Source organism: Mastigoproctus giganteus, chromosome 12 (assembly GCF_048544385.1).
Source record: "Mastigoproctus giganteus isolate SK-2022 chromosome 12, ASM4854438v1, whole genome shotgun sequence".
Lineage (NCBI taxonomy): Eukaryota > Metazoa > Arthropoda > Arachnida > Uropygi > Thelyphonidae > Mastigoproctus > Mastigoproctus giganteus.
The window spans coordinates 66772234-66788007 of NC_143586.1; the positions used below are offsets into that span (position 1 = coordinate 66772234).

Here is a 15774-nt window from a genome sequence, read left to right on the forward strand (position 1 = left end):
TGGGAAGGGGTTTTTTTTTGGCTGAAGCTGTATAAACTGGCTTTCTTGCATCATGTGCCTCTACTAATGCTAATTGTATATAATACCAATGCTAATTCTGAGGGCAAGAATCCCAGAAGGTCCCTCAGATAATAACAAGTAATTCCTTTGTGCTTAATAGATAATGATGCTGTTTCTTTGAATAAATTTCCATACGGTCAGTCATGGTAAATGTTTTAGAGTATTTGTCAGTTTAGTTGTAAATTTAAAAAATTGCAAATGTAATAACATATGCATTGATCAACTTTAATGGATATAAAATTTAAATGTTATGTTTGGAAAATGCCATCCTGCAAATGTCCACTTAAATTTGAAACATGCTTGAGCATGGTAAAATACTATATATTGCTTACCTGCACTTGTTAGCTGAAATTTTTAGTCATTTGATAAATAGACTTCTCTAAGTCAGTACATTTGACTGGTCGGTTTTGGAATACTACACTGTTTAGATGTCCCTGAAAAAAGAAATCCAGGGCTGTTAAGTCAGTAGATGATGCTTAAAAGGGCACATCACCAAACTGGGAAATGAGGTGACCTGGGAATAAGTTGTGTAGAACTGTCATGCTGATATAAGCAGTAAGTGTAAAGTGTGTTCGTGTCAAACGGCACCAGGGGTTTCCCCCATCTCCGCGTGGTTTTCTTTGTGGGTGTAACAGATCACTGTTAAGGCCAGAGATTTAAAAGTGTATGGGATTTGGAAGTATTGTGTTGTGTATCGTTGTTCCTCTGGCCATTTAGCCGCTAGACCCCTGCTGGGGCCCAACGTTGCCCACACTCAGCCCCGTGGAGGCAGACCAGGTATACCCAGCATAATTATTTACTCTGGCAGGCCCTGCCACCTAATTTCCTGAGATTTCAGTGGCTAGGGCCTAAAAAAAAAAAAAAAAAATAGTAATAATAAATAAAATAAAATAAATAAAAATAATAATAATAACGCGATTTTAGGGCGTGGTTCGCTAATGAGGTTAAGTTTCGGAATTGATGCACGATTTGGCTGTTATAATTTGGAAGTTTAAGTTTTTGTCGTGTGGGGCGTACACTGTGATGTATAGAGAGAGAGAGTGGGGGAAAGACTGAAGACTGGAGGGGAAAGACAGAAGTATGAGGCCAATAGGGTAGACGACCCCAGATATCAGTGTGGCATGCCCATGCCGCACCAGGAGAAGTAAACGGGGGAGACGGGGGAGGGGACGGTCCCGGCCCCTCCCACCGCCAGGATATGGAGAGAAAGTGGGCCAGACTAGGTGTCCAACCCAGATCGCCAAAAGGCGAGGCAATAGCTGCAGTCACAGTCATGGTTTTTGGATGTTCAGTTCAGTGTTGCTTCAGGTAGGTCACAGTCTTGGTTCAGTCTCACTTGTCTCGTGTTCATCTTATGGGATCAGGAAGAGGAGTGATGACTCTGGTCAGTTTGTAGTACTGCTTTGATGTCAATTCAGGTAGTCATATTCGTTGAGAGCATCAGTCCTGGCCATTTGCACCAGGTCATGAATGGAGAGTTATCTTTGTTGGTAATATCTTCTGATCGGTTGTAGTCATGCGGTATGTTCATGCTGTAGTCTTGAATGTCTCCTCCTTGGTTAGTTTCAATGGAGTTCTTCTATTCAGATGTTTCCATATTGTTGCGGATAGCGATTTCTGTTCTCCTTCTGTTAAAGATGTCCTGGGCGTAGCGGCTGAACGCGGTGTACTCGTCTTCCGAATCCAGGAGGTGATGCTCATTGTCTTTTGGTACAAATTTTATACTGGTGATGAGTACTGATCTTTGTTCCTCATAGCATTCACATTTGTGCATGATATGTTGCCACGTCTCCATATTGCCACAGGTGCAAGTTGGGTCCTCGGTCAGTCCGAATGAATTCAGTTTTGCGTTAAAGGGCCCATGGCCCGTCAGGAGGAAGGTGGTGTTCAGTCCTGGGTAGAACCATTTGGGGGCTTTTGGATAGGTCTTGTCTACGTAGGGTATAAATTTCCGTGTGACTTCACCCTTGGTCGTCTCTTGCCATCTCCTCTGCCAAGTTTCTTTCAGGTGTTCCATGATTTTCTGTTTTTCCATTCGGTGGTTGTTTGTAGGGTCCAGTGTAAAAGTGTCAAACGTGGTCGGTGTTCCCTTTGCCAGGTAGTACATCAACCCACATCTCGCCACCTCCAGGTCCAGAGGGAGAGTTCCCGCCAGGACCTGCAACGCACAGGTACTCACCGTGTTACACGCCCTGGTGATGGTGAGGAGTATTTTTCGCTGTATTGTATCGAGGATTCTTTTATTTACTGCAGTTCTTGCTTTGACGTACCATATTGGGGCTCCATAAGTAATTGCTGGGACGAAAATTGCTTTATAGTAGAGGGATAATGTTCTTTTGTTTAGTCCCCAGTCTCTGCGTGTTACTCTGACTACTAGTGCTGCATATTTTCTCAGCTTCTCCTTCAGATATAAGAGGTGTTGTTTAAAGGACAGGTTGGAATCTAGGATAATGCCTAGGTATTTCATCTGGTTTGCCAGTTTGATTGTGCTTCCCCTTACTTTTATCTGGGGCGGCCGTCTGATGTTGAGTGTTCCTCTCAGTAGAATTGAGTTCGTTTTGGTCGGAGAAATCTCCAGTGTATGCAGGTTTGCCCAGTCCTGGAGCACTTGCAGTGCATGGTTTGCACGGGCTTCTAACTGTGATCTAGAGCTCGCTGCCACCGTTAGGACGAGATCATCCGCGAAAGCTTGTGCGTTGACATCACCCAAGTCGAGTGCCAGGAATTCATCAAAAACAATGTTCCACAGGAGCGGCCCCAGGACAGATCCCTGCGGGCAGCCCCTGCGGACCGATCTTGTCAGGCTCCGGAACGGTGCCATTACCCTGATTTTTCTATCTGAGAGGTAGGATCTAATGCAATTATATAAATTCATGGGGATTTTTGCCTTGCGGAGTCTGCCCAGGACGCTCGGCCACCAGAGGGTGTCGAACGCCCCGGCGAAGTCGACCGCAATTACCAGGAAGTACTTTTCATTACATTGTGCTGCGCTTTCTAGGAGGTTCCGAATTGCTTCAATCGTGGAGAGTCCGGGTTTGAACCCATATTGTCTGGGTGACTCTAGGTTAGCTTCTTTGTAGTGGCTGAGTATTCTTCGATGTAGTATTCTCTCCAGGAGTTTACTTAGTGTTGATAGCAGCGCTATAGGACGGTAAGAGTTTGGTTGTTCAGGTGGTTTAGTTGGGTTTTTCAGGATGAGCTTGAGATGTGCTGTTTTCCAGCTAGTTGGGAAATGGCCCACTCTGAGGCAGCAGTTGAAGAGGTGCAGCAGGGGTTCCGGTATGTGCTCCACCGCCCTCTTAACGAGTTCTGGGTCCAAGAGGTCAGGGCCAGGGCATTTCTTGTTGCGCATTTGTGTTGCAGCTTCCTGCAGCTCATCCATGGTAATTGGCGGCTCCATTTGTTAGGTGTTATAGGTCTCGTTTGCCTGTATGATAGCTTGTTGGTCTTCCGTGAGTATATTCGGTGGGTCTTTTATAATGGTGTTCAAAATGTTGGCCACCGAGTCGTCCCATGTTGTGGTGAGGGTGCGTTGCGGCGTTATAGTTGCTGTGGTTATTTCCCCCCTGGGGAGTTTATTTGTTGTGATCTTGTAGACCACTCCCCAGGGATTCTCATTACCTTTAGTTGAGACCAGTCGTTCCCAGGAGGACTTTTTACTTTTCTTTATACTCTCGGTATAAGTATTTCTCAGTACTGTATATTGGCGGCGCAGGTAAGTGACCTCAGCGGGTGGCCACGACCTCCGTGCTCTCTGATATTCCAGTGTGCCAATTTGCTAATACTGGTATTGTGTTGCATGTGGTAGAAATATGGTGCATTATAGCCTTAGTCGCTAATGCGCCAATAAACCCAAGCAACAAACAAACATCTGGTAGAAATATCTGCAGTATCTCTGTATACCACAAAAATATGTAGAGGTTTTAAGAAGGAATAGAATGCTCCAGATATTATTACTATTATTACTAATAGCCATATGGTGCAAGGAAGCCTGAGGCTTATGCTGCACCAGGAAAAAAAAAGGTCCCGAGTTACCCTGAGAGAGAGAGAGAGAGAGAGAGAGAGAGAGAGAGAGAGAGAGAGAGAGAGAGAGAGAGAGAGAGAGAGAGAGAGTCAAAAGTAGAAGGGAATCACCAAGAAAGAGAAGAATGATGATATCCAGCTCAGGACCCTGGGTGTGCCAAGCCCATACTCACCAGATGTGAGCCCCCGGGGTTGTGGACATTTGAAAAATATTCTTTTCTGTGCACAGCATTATGCTTGCACTTCAGTTTTATGTGTATTAAAATTAATATCATGTTTAGCAATTTTTTTTAAAATTATAACTAAAATGCTGAATGTTCCTGTGACTTACTCCGCACATCACCAGTTAATTTGGGATTACCAAAACTAGCTTTATAACTGTTATCCTTGTTCATTAGCTTGTCTCGATAAGAAATGAAATTCATGAATGCTGAATGCAGCCTTCACAAGTCTTCTTCAGTAAAAATTATGATTTAGGGCAGGGGTAACCAACCTGTACATATGCTACTTGTGATATGTGCAACTGTTGTCAGGGGCATATGTTTAAATTTGGAAAAAAACAGCATGATTATACAACTGATCTTAAAAATAGGAAATGAAGATAAATACATGGTTTAGATTGCACTTGTCAGAAATTACAATTGGAGTTTTGCCACCTGTTGTCATCAGTTTTGTTCAGATAGCTAGGGTTACTAGTGAGCTCCTCACAATATCATTTCCCTGAGGATGAACATTTATTCATTCATTCAGAGTTGAATTTGAAAATGTCTGCAATTCTGCCCAAACACGATAGAAAGGAGTATATTATGAGAGCCTTGTCGATTAATTTGGCCCTGGAAGGATTGTGCAAAGCTCAAGGGGTAGAATTTTTTTCAGTCTAGTCTGTACTTGTTAACAGGAGAGACTGCTTCTACAGGGATGGAATACACTTAAATAGAAAGGGTGCAAGAATATTTGCTGATGCTATCGAGGCAGTGTTAGGTGGGTCAGAAAACTGCTAGCTTGGAGGGGGGGGATACAAGGACTAATAGATTAACAGTAGCCACTGGCAGAGGTGAAAGTGATTCTTGCACTGCTTCTATTCGAATGAGCAGCAGCCTGGAAAACAAGATGCAGGGTATTTCAGAGACTGCTGGAAGTCTTTGCTGTACATGGGTTGTGTTAGGGAAGCTAAGAATAGGAACAGGTGCATGTATACTTGCGTATACACCAATACTAGGAGTTTGTAAATAAATTTGATGAATTTGAGGTATTGCTCAAAAGATCAAAGGCAGATATTGTTGGGATATCAGAGACATGGTGCCACACAGATATAAGGAATGCAGAACTGGAATTTGGGGAGCATTAGCATTAGTAGAGGCATATGATGCAAGAAAGCAAGCTTATGCAGCATCAGCCAAAAAAAAAAAAATCACTCCCATTTCACCCTTCCATTCATTCGAAATACCTGTCCAGCTGAGCCTTAAATTTATTTAGGCTGTCAACTTCCACAACAAGGGATGGAAGTCTGTTCCACCAACCAGCTATCCACTGGCTAAAGGCAAATTTCTGCACATCTATCCTACATCTGTCTTCCCTCAATTTGAATTTATGCCCTCTCAGGTGATAATTCTGAACAAGAGGAAGAATCCCATCAGCATTGAGCATGCTCAAACCATTCAAGGCTTTATACACCTCTATCAGAGCACCTCGCCAGTGCCTAGTCTCCTCTATCAAATCACCTCACCGGTGCCTAGTCTCCTGTAATTTGCAAAACTTAAGCCTTTCTTTGTAAGAGCAACCCTTTGTTCCATTCACTAATCTTGTTGCCCTTCTCGTTCCAGCAGCTCTTCATCCTTGAATTCTTGAAATGAGGCCTCCAGACCTGTATACTCTACTCTGTGTACAGGAAGGATAGATAGCATAGGAAGGGAGGAGGGGTTACGCTATTAGTTAAGAAACATAAAATCCAAGGAATTGAATCAACATCACTGGACAGTGCAGTGTCAAATCAGTTTGGTGTGACATAGCATTGGGAGATCAAAATTGAGAGTAGGAGTACAATGTGTACAGGAAGGATAGACAGCATAGGAAGGGAAGAGGGGTTATGCTATTAGTTAAGAAACACAAAATCCAAGGAAGTGAATCCAGTCGACATCGCTGGACAGTGCAGTGTCAAATCAGTTTTGTGTGACATAGGCATTAGGAGATCAAAATTGAGAGTAGGAGTGTGTTATAGGCCAAATGACTCTGATGAGTATAATAAGAAACTGTACAGGGAAATAGAGTGAGCCAAGTAAATCAGAGAGTCTTATAATGAGGAATTTTAATTTCCCAAAGATTGACTGGAATTTGTGGCTTAGTCACTCACACACTAGCAAGGCTTTTGTGGATTTATTGGATGATTGTTTTCTACAGCAGCATGTTTGGGAGGCAACTAGAGGGAGTAATACTCTTGATCTGATTATCAGTAGTGATTTTTCATGCATTAAGAATCTGCAGATAAAGGAACCACTAGATGGCAGTGATCACAGTGTGCTGAAGTAGGATTTACTCAAAGAAGTAACTATCATCAGGGGTAAAGGGAAGAGTTTTTGCTTTCATGACGGTGACTACGGTGGTCTGAGACAGTATTTAAATTCTATGTGGTGGGACCAACTGATGATGTTACCAACAGCAAATTCAAAATGGGAAGCATTCAAAGAATTTATCTTGGAAGCTACTAGGCTTTTCTTCCAACTAAGAAATATTGTTCAAGTTTTAGGCCGAAATGGATGTCAGATGAACTAATGAGACATATGGCAGAGAAGAAAAATGCATGGGATACATATAAATTAATGGGTGACATGGAAGCTTATGATAGATATAAGCTGGTCTGTAACCAAGTCACAAAGGGGATTAAGCGGGCAAAGGCAGATTATGAGAAATCGTTCGCAAAGGATGCAAAGAAAAACAGCAAAGAATTCTTTACCTATGTAAACTCTAAAAGGAAAGGGATGAATCAGGTTGGTCCACTGGATATTGATGGTTCAACTGTTGATGATCCTGCTCAGGTGGCTAACAAACTAAATGAGTATTTGGCATCTATATTCACACATGAGGAGTTATTTTGGAAGGGGAATGCCAGAGGTGAATTGAATTCTGGCGGTGAGCTAGATGATTTTGTAATAACTGAGAGGAAAGTGGAGGAGAAATTGTTGAAGATAAACATCAAGGCACCTGGGGTGGATGGGATCTATCCAATTATATTAAAGGAGACAGCAAAGGAAGTAAGCAAACCCTTAGCCATAATTATGAGAACTTCTTTGGACTTAGAGGAGGTATCCATGGACTGGAGATGTGCAAATGTGACTCCAGTTCACAAAGGAGGATCAAAGGGTGACACAAATAATTATAGACCTGTTAGTTTAACTTCTGTTCCAGGAAAATTAATGGAGGCACTGGTAAAGGAAGCACTGCAGGATCATATAGACTTCAGTTATAGCTCGGACACAGCATGGTTTTGTTAAAGGAAAGTCTGCCTGACCAGTTTGATTGAATACTATGATGTGGTCACAAAGGAACTGGATGCAGGGAATAACTTTGATATCATATATTTGGATTTTAGAAAGGCTTTTGATACTGTTGCGCATAGAAGACTGCTGAACAAATTGGAGCAGTGTGGTATTGGAGGCAAATTACTGCTATGGATAAAGGGATGGTTGAGTAGGAGAAGACAGTGTGGTAATCAATGGTCACTGCTCATCATGTACTAATGTTAGTGCAATCCTGCAAGGTTCAGTGTCCATTGTTGTTTTCTGTATTTATAAATGATATTGATGATGGTATATCAAGCTTAATGTCCAAGTTTGCAGATGATACGAAGATTGGCAGGGTTGTTAAGGACACTAATGACAGTACACTGCTGCAACAGGATCTAGAAAAGTTGAGCAGATGGGCTGAGAGGTGGCAAAAGAAGTTTAACATTGGCAAATGTAAAGTACTACATATGGGAAGCAGTAACTCCAGATTAACTTATCAACTCTGTGGTACTACACTGATAGTGATAGAGAATGAAAAGGACCTGGGAGTAATTGTGCAGGCTGATATGAAGTTTTCTGAGCAGTGCAGACGGTCTGCAAGAGTAGCCCATGGTGTCTTGTCAATGATATACAGAAATTTTTCTAGCAGGGATAAGGAGGTGATTATCCCCTTGTATAAGGCAATGGTCAGGCCACACCTTGAGTACTATATACAGGTCTGGAGACCTCATCTTAAGAAGGATGTAGAGCTGTTGGAGGGCAACAAGATTAGTGAATGGAAATTTACAGTGTCTGGAGACTAGGCACCTGCGAGGTGATCTGATTGAGGTGTATAAAGCCTTGAATGATTGGAGCATGCTCAATGCTGATAAGATTCTTCCTCTTGCTCAGAATAATAACCTGAGAGGGCATAAATTCAAATTGAGGAAAGACAGATGTAGGATAGATATGCCGGAAGTTTGCCTTTTGCCAGCATGTAGTTGGTTGGTGGAACAGACTTCCATCCTTTGTTGTGGAAGTTGATAGCCTAAATAAATTTAAGGCTGGCTGGACAGGTATTTGGAACGAATGGAGGGGTGAAATGGGAGGTTTTTTTTTTTTTTTTTGGCTGATGCTGCATAAGATTGCTTTCTTGCTTGCATCATGTGCCTCTACTAATGCTAGGGCCGGATTGATTGTCAAGGCTCTCATCATATAGTCCCTCCTTTCGTGTCTGGGCAAGATTGGAGACATTCAAATTTAACCGTAACTTGCGACTTTTTTCAACATTGACCTGTACTTGTGAAGTAAATCCATAGCTCTCCTAAGCTTAATGTCATTAGTGCCAACATGTACAACGATATCACCTTTTGTGCCCTTAAAAGATATCTGCTCTACAACATCATCAGCTTTTGCCCATGCCAGGAGCAAAAGTGGATGATGTTGTAGAGCACCTATCCTTTTTGCACAATATATTTCCTATTTCCCTGACAATTGAGTCACCGACAATAACTAGCTACTGTGGAACCAGTGCATTCTGCCCTAAAGATTGACACTGTTGCCTGGTGCACAAGAGTGAGCCCTGGCATTGAGTTGGGCAGCTGAGAGCTTGATGGGCCCCCCATTTTAATTCCTTCAAAGGCATCTAACCGACTCTTCAAACTTTCATAGATGCCCATCAGAATGCTGAATTGGCACCTAATTTCTTCACTCTCTCTCTCTGCACCTCGCACACACAAAAACATCCTCCATGGCTAAATCATGTCCTGTTCGAGAAAGGTCTGCAAACATTTCACATTTTGCACATTTTTTTTTTTACTATGATGAGTTGGAGAATTGCCCCCTTCGGTTCTCCCCCGAACCAGAGCACTTCTGCTACTTTGTGCCCATTGCTTTGCTACTCTAGTCTGGGGTATGATTTCTATTTAAATACAATTTAATTAACAATAAAAATTAATGATTTATAAATTAAATTGAGTAATTGACAGTGCTATACTAAGCTAACGGATTCCTAATACAGTGCTTCATGTTACACTATCAAGTTTGAGATAATCGTTACGCTATTCGAATTAAGGATTCCCAAGCTGAGTGTGTACAAAAAACTTAAAAGTCCAGGGATAATATTGGCCAAAACACGACCAAGTAGGCATAGGCTTAAAATATTGATTAACAGGAACCAGTGCACTCATTAAAGAGAGGTGAGAGTGTTGCTAGTCTGATATTGAAATTTTCTTATGATATAAGTGTAAGTAGGGTATTCCTACCCAAAAAAAAAAGTAGACAAATTATCATCCTTTTTTGCTTGGCTTGGGAAACTGGCAGTTACAATTGAACATTTATAAAAGGTAGTTTATTCTGCAGCTGCAGAACAGCAGTCTTAGAGTAAAACAGTTTGTTAGATCATCTTGTAATCAGACCCTAGGGAATCTGAGTTTGGATCTATAAGCAGCAGCAGTAAAGCTGTAAATATTTCTGTGGTACATAAAGAGCTGCATGCCATGAATTTTCACAAAATTGCAGCCTACAAGCCTTTGATAACAAAAACAATGTACACTGTTTATTGGCATGATACTAGGCACACTGAACCTGGACTACAGTTAATGTAAATTCACCCTATGGAGTGACAAGTCATGCTGCATGCTATTTGTCTGGCTCTTTAGTTGTGGCAGATTCTGGAAAATGTGGTTAGTACGTGATTGTATTGTCCCAGCTATGAAGGTAAGAGGAAGAGGTGTTATGATCTTGGGCCGTTTCTCATAGCAGGACTAGTTCCACTGGTTGCAGTCCATGGAACCATGAATGCTACATCCTATGTTATAGTGCTGGACAGTTCCTTGTGTCCAACATGAGAGTGAGGATTGTGATTGATTGCTTTGTCCAGCAGAGAGTCTGACCTCAACCCTGTTGAACATCTTTGGCAGGGCCAAGACTGTTTTTCATTAGTGAAGCTCACAAATGCTTTAAAAAGAAGTGGAGCACAATGCTATCAGCTTTTTACCAGGTGTTAGTAGAAAGTCTCTATAATATATTTAAGCAGTCATGGATATAGGTAGGCAGACACTATTAATTTCATTGAATAAGTACAAATTTTGTTCAGAACTATGAGTCCAATAACGTTTACTATAATAGTGTATTTTGTAGATGTCACTGAAAATTATAATTTGAAAGTAATTTCTCATTTTATATGCTAGGTACCTCCCAGGATTTAGTGAAAAATTCACCATTAGCTACCTCCTCCAGTGATCTACAAAATAATAGGTTTTTGCATTTCTTAAACCCAATTTATGATGTTACACCATCAGACTTAGTTTCCATGGTGATCACAGAGAAAGGAATTTTACCTTTTACATCAGTGCCTGCTGTTCACCATGTCAGAAACAAGGAACTCATATGACAGCTCAATTTAATCTTGACTAAATCTGTACATAATAAAATTGTTTATTAATACTTTTGAGAGTGAATATCATTTTATTACCAAGCCGACACTTGAAGCATAAATTAAAGCTATTTTTTTTTATTGCTTCTTAGTTGTAGATTAGTTATCCGTGTGTGCTGTTCTTGTTATTATTTTTAGGAAACTAATCTGAAGAGTGGAAAGAAAAAAGCTGTTTTGTAAGAATTTTTAAAAATACTAGTAACTGCAAGTATCGCAATTAAAGTCATATTTTTTCCATATTATTTTTCATATTATTTCTTATCATTACAGTGTAAAAATGTAATGATAGGAAATAAATGTCATTCAAAAATGTTAACATGTAGCAGTTTTATATGGTTCTGAATGGTAGTATGTGAAAATCGGATCTTGTGTATTAAATATTAAAAAGTAAACCAAAACTTTTACCACTAAACTGATATACAGAAACTTAAACTGTCAGTGATGGGTTAAATATATATTAAAATTAGTTTTAAATAATCTTAACTTTTTGCATTCCACCTTAAATTGTTTCATGACTGCAGGTTGAGAAACACTAGTCTACAGGTCTAAGAGACAAGTGTAAAAATGTAAAATGCAGAAGACTGATTCATAGACAAGGACTGGACAAATTAACATAAATTTTAGAAATATATTAAATATTTATAAATTTGCTTTGCTTACTGATACAAGGTATCAGGTTCATTCTCTTGATAACGCCTAATTATATTCTGTTTGAATTTATGTCACTAACATTGCTACATTTTTTTTTTTTTTTAATTTAAACTTTAACAATTTAACAATATTACTGTTTTGCATCATCGAGATAAGGTATCTTTCTCTTTGTGTGAAAATACCAATGTTCTGAATATTTCACTAGATTGAAATTGGACAGATTTGGGCCATTTGTGTTGAGCATCATTCAGCAAGTTATTTTATTTTTATTTTTTTATCAATTTTATTTTTTTTTTACTTAATTCTTAGAATGTAATGCCAGTAATCACTGTACATGTGTTTCTCAGTTAAAGGATTTTTCATTTCCAATTTTTGACAAATGATCTAATGGGAATTTCCCCTTTGGGCCACTGGTCCATATGTTGATAAAAAATAAGTTTGAAACTGGAGTATTGATAGTTTACAGTTTTTATGGAACCTGTCTTTGACTGTTATTTGAACATGTGCATATTGCAGCAGGCATTTCTACTATGCACTTTTTTTTTCTTCTTTTTTTTGGTATGTCATGCATTATAGCAAGATTATAATGTATAAAGAAACAGTATAGAACAATGAAGAAGAAATATATAGAAACAATAAAGAAATATAATGTAATACCTATGGTCTTATATGTGAAGTGCTGCTGAATTAGCACCCAAAATTTGGAATTAAGCCCATAAAAACACCACAACAAATTTTGTAGTGATGCAGCCCACAATGGAAAAATGATACAAGAATGCATATGGTAACAACTTAAGTAGGCACCCTACATTTAGAAATAATGGTAAATGTGTCATATAATTCAACTTTTCCTCTGACTGCATACAGAGCAGAACATCAGTTACCTATTTGGGATCCTCCATTTCCAATTGGTTGTTCAGTAGAAATTGTGGGGCCTCTTTTTTTTTTTCCTACAAAATTAACAGTTCAGTAATACTTCTCATGTGTAGTAAGGTCAAACAGCTATATATATACACACTTACATATGTGAATATTATTTTACTATATTTTTAAATAAAATCATGTTCTAGCATTCTGCCTACTCTTTTTTTTTTTTTTTTTTCTTTTTTCTGTTTTTTTTCCTATTTTATCTTTTATCGGCAGTTTAATTACCAACACATTTCTAAAGTGACCATAAAACCAGGCTTCCAGCCTACTTTCAATGGAGGGAACAAAATTTTCGCAAAGAGAACACCAGCAACACACAGTTGATACTACTGTATTTTGTTGTTCTCATTTTAGAAATGACATTATCCAAGAGGTAATCTGATATTATTAATTTCGTTTTTTGTAATTTGAGGGAACAAAGCTTCCCCAAAGCAAGAATGTCAGAAAAATAGATTGCAAAGTAGTATCAATTATTATATTATTTAAGCTTTTGCAGTGGGGAAACCTTGCGCTTAGTGTTCTCCTCAGAAAATTTTGCTAGCTGGGTGCCATTATGGAAGTAGCCAGGTGAGGAAGTGTAATACTTTGCAATGTTATAAAATTTTCTGTTATTTGTGAATGTGACTTAAGCGATCCAGAGCAAACATTAATTGCATAATTTAACATTATATGCTCCTGTCGCATTGACCTCTGCTTAGTATATTCGAATTAATATTGATCAAGATCAGTGAGCAATACCATATGGTACTGCAAGAATCATTTAAAATTTTAGCTGGGCAGTCAGTTAAATTCACCAAGCAGTGTGCCCATTCAATTGGTCCTGGGAGAACACTGACTTATATGATGATTTTTATATGTTGGTTTGTTTTAGCTACCAATAGTAATAACAAACTTTTATTTCTTAGAGGCTTAAAAATACTCCATTATTATACACACTACAAAGCTTCCACTTTTTTCTTATGATCCAATATTGTGAATAAGTGTGCATGCTTAGGCTTAGTGTGGTATGTTAGATTTGTGCTCCACAAAAAATTTATATATGGATTATTAAAAGTTAGCAAAACTTTGAATTAATGGTTAGCAATTAAGGTGGCTGAACAGATAATCTGCAAGCTGTAAGTAGAAAGCAGACCAAACAGGTATTTAGTATTTTACACTTTTAATTTATATTCCATATACCATACTAGAGTGATTATAGCTGGGATAAGTGCAGGGTTGGCGATTCCCAGACCATTCCTTTGTGCAAACATCATCCATGAATGATAGCTGTGAGTCAGTAAAATCCCCAAGGGAGATTTAACCACATGAAGCAAATACCTCAACCAAGGACAACTGGATCGACTGTACTACTTTTACTACATCTAGCTAATACCAATCAGACTGAATTAATTGATAAAAAAATTATGCTGTATTGCAGATTGCTACATTGACAAATAACATACCAAAATGAATACTAACCTGGAGTCAAACAGTGTCAATGATAAAAACAAAAGTAGAAGGAAGAGATATGAGGGACCAGTCTCCCATGCCATCTCCTGAAATAACTCAGATAAATCAGTTAGCTGATTCACAGCATGGAATATTACCAAGTAATGAGCAGAAGTGTATCGCTCAAAAAAATAGTTACCTATGCTTTTTTCATTTGCAAAAGTAATTAGTCAAAGATTAGTTTGTTCAGTATTTATTTATAACTAAATAAAAATTTCTAAAGTAAAAACAAAGACAAAAAATTTAAAAAATCAGAAAAGAAAAAACAAAACAAAAACTCCAAAATAATATAAAAAATACTGTTCAGAATAATCAGAAATTCCCATGCAGGATCGATTATGTATTCTTTTGTGACAGCCCTTTTTGTTTGTTGGTCAACAGCAAAATGATGAGACCGCAACCAAGTTCAGACACAAAAGTTTGGATTCCGTAATTCTAATGGTGGACCGTGTAGTTTAATAAATATTTAGAAAGTACCGGAATATCATTCCAGCCCAAATACACCACTGGTAATGAGCAACTTAAGTCACTAAGAGGGTTCGAGCCCGTGACCACCAAATATGGAGGATGCGGAAAGGTCAGGAAAGACTACCTCATATCCCCAGAGCAATATGGCCTTAGTTGCTAATGCTTCTAAAAAAAAAAAAAAAAAGTCACTTAAGTCAAATGAATTTGCAATCTATTACAAACAAAGAGGTTGATGTGGGAATAGCTACTAATGTGGAAGCAGGTGATAATTTTTGTAGTGCTGATATTAACGATGAGACAAAGAATAACAAAAATAATGGGCAAGTTTCTGCAGGATCAGTATTGGGCCTGTTACTATAGAACATGGTACTAAAGGAATGGCTTGAAAGAGATTTTGATTGTAGAACTTTCACAGGTGATCTCATCGTTCAAGGTAGATCAAGGGTAGACAGCACAAACTGTTAACTACATTCTTAATGTCCTCCACCAGTGGTCTGTTAACAAATTAATAAATCCTAGTAAAACAAAAATGACTTTTTAAAATTCAACTAGATCACAGAAGACCAGCACAAATTAAAATTAATTAAATACAGCCATCTGCCATTAGTAAAAGAAATATTTAGGAATTCTGATGGACAGTAAATTAAGCTTTCATCCTCGTTTGATATATCTTGCAGAGAAAAAAAGTTCTCCGGAATGATAATTAGAATTTCAAGAGCAGACTTGGATCTTTCTAAAAAATGCTACTTTTATATTACAAAGCAGTGTTCTTGCCTATTGTCACATGCAGCAGGAGTCTGGTTTTATAGAACTATAATAGTAAGATTTGCAATACAATACAAAGATCAATATTAGTTGTCAATCGTGCTTGTAGAACAGTATCAACTGCCGCATTGCAGTTGATACTGTTCTCTACTCAAGCAACTTTAAAGAAATTACAAGCTGGAACTATGTCACTGGATTTATATGTTACTTATCGAGGATTATGCTAGAGAATTAAAAGGAAGATACCAACTATATATCTAAATATACAGCTTAATTTACAGGCCAATCCAAAGATAGAGACGATAAAATGGAGTGAACATTAATGTATGGCAGATTAGATGGGAAGTTCCTCAACGGGAGTCGTAACAAGAAGTTTTATACCACCAGTTACATATTTACTTGTTGCACTGTGGCCTCTGCTGTCAATGCACCATTAAACATCAAACGAACAACAACATATTTACTGAATAAGTTGAC

General features: G+C 38.7%; 1 protein-coding gene across 1 annotated transcript in view; it reads left to right on the forward strand.

Annotated features, from left to right (window-relative positions):
• The window catches only part of eIF2Bdelta (eukaryotic translation initiation factor 2B subunit delta), a 139994-nt gene extending 129013 nt beyond the window's left edge, over positions 1–10981 (forward strand). The window contains exon 15 of the mRNA XM_090385680.1: positions 10754–10981. Coding sequence (XP_090241806.1) covers positions 10754–10956 — 203 coding nt within the window. The 3' untranslated portion in view covers positions 10957–10981. The remainder of the gene's footprint in view (positions 1–10753) is intronic.
• The last annotated feature ends 4793 nt before the right edge of the window (positions 10982–15774 follow it).